The sequence below is a fragment of the Euprymna scolopes genome, chromosome 6 (genome assembly GCF_053919585.1).
Source record: "Euprymna scolopes isolate OS-2025 chromosome 6, ASM5391958v1, whole genome shotgun sequence".
Classification (NCBI taxonomy): Eukaryota; Metazoa; Mollusca; class Cephalopoda; order Sepiida; family Sepiolidae; genus Euprymna; species Euprymna scolopes.
This window is the reverse complement of record NC_136487.1, coordinates 152,144,652-152,157,480: the sequence shown is the minus strand read 5'-3', so window position 1 is coordinate 152,157,480 and position 12,829 is coordinate 152,144,652. Positions and strand designations below refer to the sequence as shown.

At 31.9% G+C, this 12,829-nt stretch overlaps 1 protein-coding gene across 17 annotated transcripts in view; it reads right to left on the bottom strand.

Moving 5' to 3' along the window:
• The window catches only part of LOC145278055 (AMP deaminase 2-like), a 420,622-nt gene that overhangs the window by 327,886 nt on the left and 79,907 nt on the right, over positions 1-12,829 (bottom strand). For 13 of the 17 annotated variants that reach the window (XM_080130282.1, XM_080130283.1, XM_080130287.1 and 10 more), the window contains one exon: positions 9,506-9,547. The exons of the other annotated variants lie outside the window; for them this stretch is intronic. In XM_080130282.1, coding sequence (XP_079986408.1) covers positions 9,506-9,547 — 42 coding nt within the window. The remainder of the gene's footprint in view (positions 1-9,505; positions 9,548-12,829) is intronic. 17 annotated transcript variants of the gene reach the window in all.

The following is a 12,829-nucleotide window of genomic DNA, read 5'->3' as shown; positions in this document are numbered from 1 at the left end:
GACACAAGTGGATTGTCCTTAATCCGCGGAGTTTCGAAAGAAATACTTCCCTTCTCATCAAAGAGTAGGAAATAGCAAAATGCAGAATTAGATTTTGCTTGCAAAGTATTTAGTGAAATTACAAGTAAGCCATAGAGCTTACTTGGTAAAAAATAGTGAAGCAGAGGGAACGGGGAAAAACAAAAATGATTTCACGTGAATGGATGGTCGGGTGAAGAGTAGAATATCTAATAACGGTAAAATCCAAGAAAAGTTGGTAAAAATTCGGTATCCAGAAGTAAAAATCCAAAGGAATCGCGTTACTGGAAGATATTTCAATGTCATCCAAAAGGCAGAATTCCATGAAATAATTCTTAAATGGGTACAAGGAAAAAAGAGCGAGTTCAAAAAATTATTATTAAAAGAAAGATAATTTGTGCGTAGAATGAAGAAATGGAGAGATTTTAAGACGCTTCTGCTGAGGTCGATCTTTTAAATACGAATAAAGAAACAGAAAAAGATGAGCGGTGTTTGAGTTATTTTTAGAATAGAAAAGGCAATGTCACAATGACCCAGAATAAAAAACGTTGAAGTGGTGCAACAATTAAGGCAGAACAAAGGGGTCAACTGAAATAGACAAGCAATGACTTTAAAATGAAATTATATGTGTGTGTGAGGATGATTAAGCAGAATCAAAAAAAAAAAAAAAAAAAAAAAATTGGCACTTTTGAAGGTATAGGAATCGGAAAACTGTGAGCCAATTTTTAATGCTAAAAATGATTCGGACTTTTTTGCTTGTTTTTGTTTTAAACTTAATTTTCATTTGCTTGTACTAATAACAAAACGATAAATATTCGCTGAATTTTAAACTACCAGTAAAACTAAAATCGATAGAGCACCCCCAAATGTAGTTTTACATTTGCGAAATTATTTGCACATATTGCATGAATTTTTTATGGTAATAAAATTTTTAAAAAAAACTATAGATAAATATATAGAGACTTTAAAAGAATCAGAATTGGGTAAAAATATTGGAATCGTCCTGTCACTAATAAATACCTATGTATAAAATACAACCAGTATGTGTCATCCATAGCTTTTTCTCACAACATCATCATATTTGATTTAAGGACCATTTTCTATGCTGTTATACATTGAACAGCCTTAAAAAGTTGACTTACAAACTGATCTCTGACCAAGTCTTTATTTATCCCTCTTTCACTCAAGTCTACTTTTATCACTTCCTCCCACGGTTTCTTCGGCTTTTTCCTGTGAACTGAATCTATTACTTAATATGTTGCACATCTACTAGCCCAACAATGTAGCTATACCATCGAAGCTTTCTAACACTACAACCATTGATCATCACTTTGGTTTTACTAACATTTACTCTCAAACCTAGACTTTCATGTCATTCCTCCAAGTCTTTAACAGCATAAGTCGATCATCCATTATTTCACAGACAAATATTATATCATTATACAGTATCACTTCCGGACAACCTGTACGAAATTCCTTGGACACTGTTTCTAATATACAAATGAAAACAGTATTTAAAATTGATTCAGTACAGAACCCAGATATACTCTTACCCCAACACTAAAGCTGCCACTGCTGTTAATTCTAACCCAACTTCGAGGGTTTCTGTATATTGCTTGAACAACGTTCATCAACCACTTGATCTTAATTTTCGCTAAACTCACCAGGCAACTTCTCTTAGCATTTTGCCAAAAAATTTCTCGAGATTCCCAAAAGCAAAATACAGGTTTTTCTAATAAAGTTAGCAGCTCTCCTGCATTTGTTTCACGATAGATTTTTCCTACATTAAAACCAATTAAACAGCATTAGGTTGGAGTTGGCCAACTTTTTAGAATACACAAACAATAAACTGTAACAAATTCAACAAAATACCAGTTAGTTATAAAAGAGTGAAAAAGGGGAGGTAAATCTTGCCCAACTTCATATACACATACACCACACATACGTAACGGCCAATTAACCTGGTTAAGAGGAGGGTAAATTTAATGCTTTAATTGTTTAAAATTGTACAAGGAAATATAACTACTCCACCTGTTTTCTACAAAGTATTTTTCTACAAAGAATGCTAAAAAGAAAAAAAAGATTTTTCTTCAAATCCTATTCTACAGATAATAGTTATCATTTATCTACTTTTAGATCAAATTAAATTACCCACAATATTTGATATGCCATAAAAAAAATAAGAGCAGAAGTAACCATGGGTTTACTCTTAGTAGCATTGTAACTCTTGCTTCCTTTATTTTGTCTTCTAGGCCTCATTCTGTTAGGGCGATAGATCCATGATCAAAGGAAGCTAATGGCTTTTCCGTTTCAGATGGAGTTACCTTTTCCCTGGTAACTCTGCTAACTTAGTTCTCATATGGAGACGCGAGAACAGGACACGACAGACACTGGCAGGAGTCAACAAAGAATAACTCCGAATCTGGGTAAATGGAGACATATTACTTCTGTCTATGATAATTGTGACACACAAACTCGAGTAATATCGGACTAAGACTAATAGATGTAATTTGTATCAATGTATTGTCTCGTTGTAAATAAAATGTCTACGTCAAGTCAACTGTGAGTATCTTCATTCCTTCCATTACTTTCCGTCATTTATGTGCTACACACACACACACACACACACACACACACACACACACACACACACACACCTTCAGGCATAATCTTCTGCAAAGCATTAGTAGTCCAATAGCCTCATTCTTATGAGCGACGTTTCTGACAAAGGGGAGAAAAATTGCTGCTTTTTTGGGGTTGTAATCTATCTAACTTTTAACACTGGCTAGTTTTTGACCTTGAGTATTTAACTCCTTACATCAATTGACTTCATGCCTTGTCTGGAGCGATTAGTAGATGAGATAGGGATGGCGAGTAGAAGAAATATGATCAGATGTGATCCACAGCAACTTCTCTAGGATCAAAGTGTAATATCTGGATAGCATTCCAGGTATCACGTATTCCTTTCACTTGTTGGGGGGGGGGGGTTAATTAATTACCTGTTGTCTGAGGTATTCATACTCATGTAAGAGCAGCAACTAGACAATTATTTTTGTGTTTTTTTTTCTTTTTCAAAAAGGAAAGTAATTGTTTAATCAATTACAGATTTGTTTCCTTTTTTCTTCAATATTAATCCTAATACTTCTAAAAATAATGTTTTAAAAATTAAAAAAAAAAGTTAAGAGAATGCTGAAAGAGACATTTACGTTCATCTGATTGTTATTAAAGGATGATGTGTTCTGCATACTACATTGATCTTGCATCATATCAGACGAGAGCCGGGCAGTCGGTAAATGCAACAGAGTTGACATTCAATTGATTTCAAAAAGAGGATTAACCGGGCTTTTTTGTTTTTACCTTAAAGTCATATTATCATAAAATAACTCAAGGACAAAAAAAAAAAAAAAAAAAAGAAAAAAAAAATCTGCCAACTATCACATTATCTAATTACGGTAAAAATAGCTAAAATACACACTTCTGCCAGGGATAAAACAAATACCTATATATCTATAAAAGTGAACGTGTGTGTGTGTGTGTGTGTGTGTGTGTGTGTGTGTGTGTGTGTGTACATTTCCCTACGCAATAACTCTGTCAATTTTTAGTCTACAGACTCGAAATTTGATATACAGGGTACTGAGATTTGGGAAAATCGATGTGATCGGGTTTTGGCCAGAAATTTCGCTGTTAAGGGGTCAAATTTCAACGATTTGACCTTTGAGAACTCTACCAAACTCCTCCGACGATTTTGGGTCTAAACACTTGACATTTTAGATATTGGTTCCTTGGACATGGATCTAACTTAATAACTTGATTTGAGCAATAAATATTAAGGGGTTATAATAAGGGTAAAAGTTTTAAAAAATTACCGTTTTTTTTGTTTTTTTTTTTGCTCACCATACACCTCCAAACACCCGGGCAACGCCGGGCACCCACTGCTAGTCTATGTTTGTATGACTAACTCAAGCTTAAAAAATACACAATAAATACCTATAATTTTTTTTTTAAATCGGCATAATCCCGGAAAAATATCTAAAATTTAAAAAACAATAAAATAATCAATTCTTAAGGCGGGGGGGGGGGATCAAATAGCCATTCATATCATTTAATGTTACCAAGAATTAAACGATTTTTTAATGTTATCATGTATTAATACAACCCAAGAAATCAGTCAGCAATTTTCAATTTTTTCGAATTGAAAGACACTAATTCCGGATTTACTTCATCGATTCTTAACTATTATCATTTCTCTATAAAGGAGGGAGAAACTTAATTTTAGTAGTGCCCTAGAGGCATCCTTGATTTTATTTGGCATTTTCAGTAGTGCCTTGAAAGCTTCCTAAGGTTTTTTTTTTTTTTCAGTCTTCACATAAAAAAGGAAATTTCGCTTCTGGATAGAGGAGGAGGAGGAGCAATTCAACACTATTTAACATCTTCTATTTAGATTTATGGCCCCAGGAAATGCTGAGAAGTGTTCGAACACGTTTTTCTTCACATATACACACCCGCACGCACATACGCACACACACACACATATATACACATCCTGATACATACACTCACATTCATGCGCATACACACACACAAACACACACGCTAACGTGCACACACACACACCCGAGCTGTGACGTCACTTCCTTTAAAGTGTAAGCCAGACATGCGCAGTCAGAACACAGGTTGTTTATTTTCAGGGTACCTTATAAGGTATTTAGGGTTTTGTTATGTTATTTTATATCTTTTCCACAGATTAGAATGTCGTCTGCCCTATTGCAGCAGTTAGGGATTTTCTGAAGCAATCGTTGCTCTTCTTCGGCCGTGGATGTAATGCCGTTACCAGTACTTTATATCTGCAAATTTTGGAGTTGCATGAAAAAATAGTGATGTTCCTAGATTCAGGATTCAGTTTTATTTGCTGGCTTGATTTTTGAGAAAAGGTTTGCATTGCCAATTTCATCCAATAACTGTTCAGCTCTTGGTATTTGATAGCAAGTGCATTTCACTGCTTTATTTGCCATGCACAAGTTGACACAGATTCTAATTTTTCCATTTGGTTTTGGTACTACTATTAATAATGAGATCCATGGAGCGGGTCCTTTACTCTCTTGATATAATTTCTAACATTTTCTGTTTTCTTCTACCGCTCATTGGATATGAAATGGTGGCTGTCTTGACGGTTGTGCAACATGAATAACATCGCCATTGTCGTCTAGTCTAATTTGGAGTTGGAAATTTTTAATTTTTCTTAATCCTTCCAATGAGGGTAGGTGTTGCAATATTTTTTTTATAATGTAAGAGTATGATTAAAGAAAATTGGAAGGTTTTATTTATAGACACTGACGATAGGAACTGACCAATGAAACGGAACCACATTCCATTCTTCTAGCAACCAATCAGAAACCAGAATCATTCCATAAAAATATTAGATCTTTTAAAATTCACGCACATAATTTTTTATGGCCACTGGAGAAAGATCTTTTCTCTTCATCTGCAAAATTTTAAAGTTCAAGACTTATACAGATCAGTTACCTGCTGAAAACTCTTTCCTCTCCAGAACTTATACAGAATAGCAACCCATCAGAAACTATTTTGAAATTAAACATGGCTTTCATTCAAAAGCAGGTGTCAACCTAGAATTTCTTTGGATTTTAGAATAATTTTTGTTGTAATAGATTTCATCTGTTAGGTGGTGATAAATCCCAATTCGATACTGGCCCACTCACTTTATGTTACCACCTTGATATGCTGTTGTAACAATTTTAGTATCATCGGTGAAATGTCAGGCCATCTTGTTATTCACTTGCTCTCTCGAGTATTCCGGCGTTGCGCGGGAGTTTTGTTACTTGAATTCTCATTTTTGCTTGCTTTAGTAAACACTTCAATCTCCAAACAAAAATTGGTTTAAAGCTTCTAAAATTCAGACTAGAATTGTCCGTAAGGACCTGTGGCATAGTGGATAGGATAGCTGATAAAATTCATTTATAATTTACACTTTACTATTCAACACACGAGGAGGTTAGGTATATAAAATTTAAAAGAAAATAATTGCTTCATCATATTTTGAGTTATATTAACTAATACATTTTTAAAAGGATCAGATGGTGCACACAAGTATCAATAATATTTACTTGCTTTGAAAATCCTAAACTATTGAAATTATCATTTTGATTTACGAAATATGGCTTATATATATATATATATATATATATATATATATATATATATATATATATATATATATATAAAATTCATCCTATTTCTCTTTATTCTACTGTGTGAAAATAATAAACTATGATAATTTGCATCAAACGTTTTCATAGCTCAGGCATTAACTTCCAAGAAAAAAGTAAATCGTAAGCTAAACGTTTTGGTTTCGATTCTCGGTGGTGGCGCATGAATAATTTTTTTTAAATCATTAGTATATATTGGGTTCAATATAATAGAATAAATACGAAATCTGCATTAATCAAAATATCATATTTAAGTGTATTTTACGACCTAGCAATGCTGGTATCAATAATATTTACTTGCTTTGAAAATCGTAAAGAATTTAACTTATTTTGATTTATGAATTTAGATTACACACACACACATATATATATTATATATATAAACTTTATCCTTTGGAGGGCAGCGAAACCTTATTATACGTCAGAGTAAGAAAAAAGAAAACAAAAATTTTAAATGCATATTGATACCTAACTTTATGTGAATAAAGATATCGAAAAAGTGACACAAAAATTATCATCGTTCATTATTTTCAGAATAAAGAGAAGTCGAAGATAAAGTGTGCCAGAAGGGTAAGATTAAATTTGTAGCCCTTGATAAAAGAGATAATAGGTTCAAACCTTAGAAAGTTTAGAGCTTATAAACAAAATAACTTAATATAAAAAGGTAATTTATAAAATGCAATACAATACAGAGATTTAACGGATAAATACAACCTAAAGCAAATTAAGACATAACAGTAGAATAAGCTATATAAATTTAATTTTTGGTACTTGTGCAGATTTGGAACCGGACATATATAAGCATCAACCATACGAAATAAAAAAAATAGTAAAATAAATGGAAATTGTATATATATATATATATATATATATATAAGAGCAAATAGTTAATAATAATTTTATATATATATATATATTTACAATTTCCATTTATTTTACTATTCTTGAAACAGCGGAGCAGTACTGTATGTGGATGACTATAATGCTCCTCATCTTGAAAAGTGATACACAAATTACCATTAGCGCATAAAGTGATGCTCTTTGTGTAAACAAATCGAGCTTAGGTATTTCGGACAAGGTCAAAACATTGTTAATTTACGACTCGCGCAGCGGGTTTCAATCGTGGCTTGAGGTAGTTGCCTGTCTAGCTGCACTGATGAGCTGTGAAACAGCGGAACAGTACTGTATGTGGATAACTATATATATACACACACACACACACACACGATACTTTGAGGTAATTGTGCCAAGTCCCAGGTAATTGCGCCAACTAGCTAAAAGTGCTCTTATGGCAAACGCGCATATGAAGAGCACTTTTTTGGTTGGTGCAATTACCCCAAATATATATACACACTAGCAGGCCGTCCGGCATTGCCCGGTCGTAAAATACGCTTAAATATGATATCTTGATTAATGCAAATTTCGTATTTATTATTCTATTATATTGGACCCAATATATACTAATGATTTAAAAAGTTTTAAAAAAAATGGTTCATGTGCCACCATCGAAAATCGAAACGAGTTTACGATTTACTTTTTCCTTTGACCTTAATGGCTGAGCTATGAAGACGTTTGCTGCAAGGTTAAAAATTAAAACATGAATCAATAGCTATTACATTATGCATGCATATTCGTAATGCCGTTGTTCGACCATCATCTGCCAAATTCCACTTTTTTTTTTTTAAATTTTCACACTTTTGCACCGATTTTCCCCTGCTAAAACCCAAATATAAATTTTCACATGGGTTTGAATACCCTATATATTAAGTTTCATTCTGTAGATTAAAACTGACAGAAGGGGTTTGGTAGGAAAATTTTTTTAAACAAATACATACACATATATATATATATACACGCATACATAAGGAAGATCATTCTTACGATACAAATTATTATATCCGCATACGTAAATGTATATAGAAAGAAGTTTGCGTTTACTATAACCTTTTTACGCAAACATTACGCAAGTTATAAATCATGTAGAATATTTGCATGAATATAATTACACGTAATAGTTAACTAAATATGAGCATCCCATAAAAACGTAAAAAAACAAATAGGGAATTAATTAAAATAAATGTTTAAAATAATATGCAAATTAGATCTTTTGCAGATGAATACAATTCCATGATCCATATGTAACAAAGTTGTATTTTCTTTTTAAATAAATAAAAAATGAAGGGTTTTAATATGAATATATCAATACACAAAAAAAAAAAAATAAATAAATAAATAAAAATATAATTTATAGGAGTACCGTACTTTGGGGTAATTATGCCAAATCCGGGGGTAGCTGTGCCAACTAAAAAAAGTGCTCTTTATCTGCGTGGTTGCCAAAAGAGCACTTTTAGGTAGTTGGTGCAATCACCCCAGATTTGGTGCAATTACCCCAAAGTACGGTGTATATATATATATATATAAATAAATAAAACGACCTACCGTAATTTTTTTTTATTATTATTCATTTAACAACGTTTCATGACAAAAATTTTTCATGCAGGGGGAAGCAGAGGGAGTTTACTATTACCATATATTTTTATTTTGGGGGGGGCATTTTTCATAGATGTTTGTTTTTTTTTGTATTTTTTATTTTTAATAGATGTTTACCAAACAAATTTTTTGCTTTTTTATCTTTCAAGAGTTTTTAAAAAGGTTCACAGAAGCAATTTTTTTTTTATTTGCAACTACTTTTTTTTGTTTAACATGATATTTCAAACAGAACCCTTTATTTAATCCACTGAGATAGTATGATTTTATTCCGTCAGCCATGATCGAGTAGAAGTCTTGAGTAATTCACAATTGTCTTCGTAGTATCGGCCGCACTTAGGATTGAACCTTCAATTTCCAAAAGAGTGTCACTTATAACTGAATTTTACTTAGTACTTTATCTTTTACATCATGGGTCCCTTGTTGCAAAACCAGAAAAAAGAGAGACTGAAGGTGTCAAAAGTAAATTTATGACCTTTATAAAAAAAGATGAGAGGTTCAAATCTTAAGAGTTTTTAAACAAAATAATATAACAAGATTTATTTGGTTTATTTTTATTTTCCACCAATTTTTTTTATGCTGGAAAAAAAAGACAGAAATTCAACAGCCATGCTGGACATAAAAATCATTTTCATCTATTTTGTTTCAAACCAGGTGAAAATTGACCAAAAGAGATTTTATTTTTTATTTTTAAAAACACCAGTGCATACAATGGTGGTTGTGAAATGAAAGAGGAAGGAGATGACATGCATAAATAAGTAATAAATCAAACTCACATTCGGTTAGTATGGTTGTGATCACATCCTGATGTTGGGTGTCTGAAAAATTAGGTGGAGGGGCAAAGGTCAGGAAAGGAGAATAAAAACACACACACACATCAAAAACTATTAAAAAAAAAAAAAAGAAAAGGAAATGGAGGAGAAGAGGTTTTAAAATGAAACCAAAAGGTAAAATGTATATATAAAAAAAATGTAAAACACTGAAGTGGGAGAAAAACAAAAAAGTTTAAAAAAAAAAAAAAAAAAAGTAAAAAATAACAAAACACAAAGTAAAATTTTTTTTTTTTAAAAACACAAAAAGTAAAAAACACTAAAAGTAAATCAAGCACAAAAAGTAAAAAAGACAAAAATGTAAAAAAAAAATGTAAATAAAAATGTTAAACAAATAACAGAACATTAAAAAGAAATGAAAAAATAAAACGTGAAACATAAATGAAAAAAGAGAAGTAAAAAACAAGAAATGAAAATAAAGAAATTAAAAAAATGAAATCGAAAAAAAAAAAAAAGAAATCTAAAATCGAAAAAAAAAATCTAAAATTGAAAAAAAAAAAGAAATTGAAAAAAATAAGAAATCGGAAAAAAAAGAAATTGAAAAAAAATTAAAAAATCGAAAAAAAAAAAAAGATGAGAAAAAAGATGAGAAAAAAATTGAATAAAAAAGAAATCGAAAAAAAAGAAATTGAATAAAAAATTAAAAAAGAAATGAAAAAATGAAAAGGATAAAAATGAAAAAAAAATGAAAGAAATTAAAAAATATAAAAGAAAAAGAAAAAGTTGTATATTAAATCGAAATAAATGATATTCATTTCATTTAATGCGTATGTTAAAGAAATTTTGATGCAAACGTTTATTATTTCAATTTCAGAGTTAACACTAATAAAACGATTTTCAACATATGTTTTGTCATTGTGATTTTACATGCAGATTAATTTGGTCTGTATCTGCCTGTTTTGTAAACAATCTGTGGACCATATTAACGCATAAATGAGACGTTGGCAGATACTAGCACTTCAAGTCAGAATCGATCTGGGATTAATGGTAACTGAAGGGTGGCTCGACATTCACCAAAAATCCAAAATTGGGAGCTCAACACCAGATGCACGTAAACGTCATACCTAGGACCGTAACAAAATGATGCAGGATGTTTATGCCTTGCATTTCTTTCATCTCGGATGCAAACTCCTAACTTCAATAAACAACAGAGAGTATCACCAACTGGTGCCCCAATACCGTCACTATAGAGATCTCCAGCAAGAACCTGGTTTTGCTGGAGTTGCAATGACTGGCTCTCCCCTAGAAGAAACTCCTGTTTTCTTTCTCTCGTTTCTCTTTCTATCTCTCTTTTCTCTTTCTATCTCTCTTTCTATCTCTTTTCTATCTCTCGTTTCTCTTTCTAGTTTCTCTTTCTTTCTCTCGTATCTCGTTTCTTTCTCTCATTTCTCTTTTTCTCTATTACTATGTTTATTAACATTGGGTAAAGGGAAGAATAAAAGGATTGGAATAGTCTATAATATAAATCTCACCTGTCTGTTTAAATGTATGTATGTATGTATGTATGTATGTCTGCCTACCTAAAACTTTCGACAGATTGGTATCATTTTGTAGCCTGACCTTTCGGACGACAGATATTGAAAAATTGGCTAAAAACATGAATTCTTTCAGCCTCAACTGGGCACTTTTCTACAGGAGGGGAGGGGGCGATATTTTCGAAAGTCATCCCCTCTTTTCGATTGTCTAACCTTAATTTAAACATATATCACTTCCGGTTTGGCGATGGACGCAGCAGCAAAGATGTCACTTGTTTGTTTTTTTATCCTTTGCGGTACGGGTTCGAGCCTGCCTGTCTACTACCACTTTTTTTTTTTTTTTTTTTTTTTTGCTCAACACACACCTCCAAACACCTGGGCAATGCCGAGCACACAAGCAAGTTCATTATAAACAAAAGGGCATATCACCACAATTAATAATGCTATCTAAAGTTGTGATGGGGCATCAAAACTAATCAACCATCTTGTGTATGTAAAGAAAAGGATCAGATGATGCAGCACTGCCTTGTCTGGCCTTTACTGTGCAACCAGTGCAGCTTGAATCATCTTGCAGAATGTAACAATAATGCGAAGAACTATGTAAAAAAGTGGGAAGCTGTTGTATGACCAATAGCTTCAAGAACATGCAAAGAAAACCATTTCTTAAAGCTAAAAGCCATTCGAGAGTAAGGTTTAATGACTGAAGATGGTTTACGGCAAGTATTTATTGACATTAGATTTGAAGAGAACCATATTGCAGCCCTCAGGGAAGCAATTTATTATTTCTATTGATAAAACTGTCAGACAATATCTTGGATCTATATTTGTTAAAATTATATATAAGTTTAATAAATACATACAAAATTTTTTTTTATTTATTTCAATAAAAAAAATACATTGTCTTTATATATATACATTTGTGAGGTGTTTATATGTACTGGTATTTTACGCATTTTTTTTCATCGAGAAAGAGGATACAAGGAGACGTTCGCTGACAGTTTTGTTAAAGGTTTTATTTAGGAGAAAATTGACTCCATAGGGAGAGACGAATGTTCTTTTAGCTAACTATTTAGTTAAATTCCTAACTTAATTAAAATGAGTGACGCACGGGTAGCGACATCAAAGTAACATTTTGCATCCTAATCATCAAAGCTTTTCTGCATACTTGAAACATGATATATAAAAATTATTGAAATGAACTTAATATACTCAATTATGGATATGCGAGCGACTAAATAAAGATTAATTAATTGTCATATTATTTGGAAAACGAACTTTAATTAATTATTCATTTTTTATGGTTTCTTATTAGATGATTAGTTTCTTTTAAATATTACGCCCAGTTCTTTTTTTTCTTTTTTTTTATAAAGGGGTCACCACTTATCAAGGCCCGGAGGCCATTCGAGGATATGGATTATTGAGTGTACAGTAGTCAATGTGATAATTTCTTAGGAATCGTTAGTAGTAAAAAATTGGTAAATTGGATTATTTAATGGGACGGTTCATCAAGAATTTGTTTGCGTTGGACTTTATGCATATCTTCTGAATTGTGCATTATTGCATAATTTTTAAGATGAAAAATCTCTAGCACACACAAATGTATTAACTCAAAAGAGAGCAACTAGCGTTCTCTTTTCGCTAATTATTTAGTTATTTGCTAACTTCTTAATTAAACTGAAACGAGTGACAGACGAACAGAGACATTAAGATAACCCCTCTCCTACTGACATCCTAATCTCCCCTTCTGAGGTTCTCTCCCTCACAGTTCAAAAGCATCCTGGTTCCAGTGGAAAAC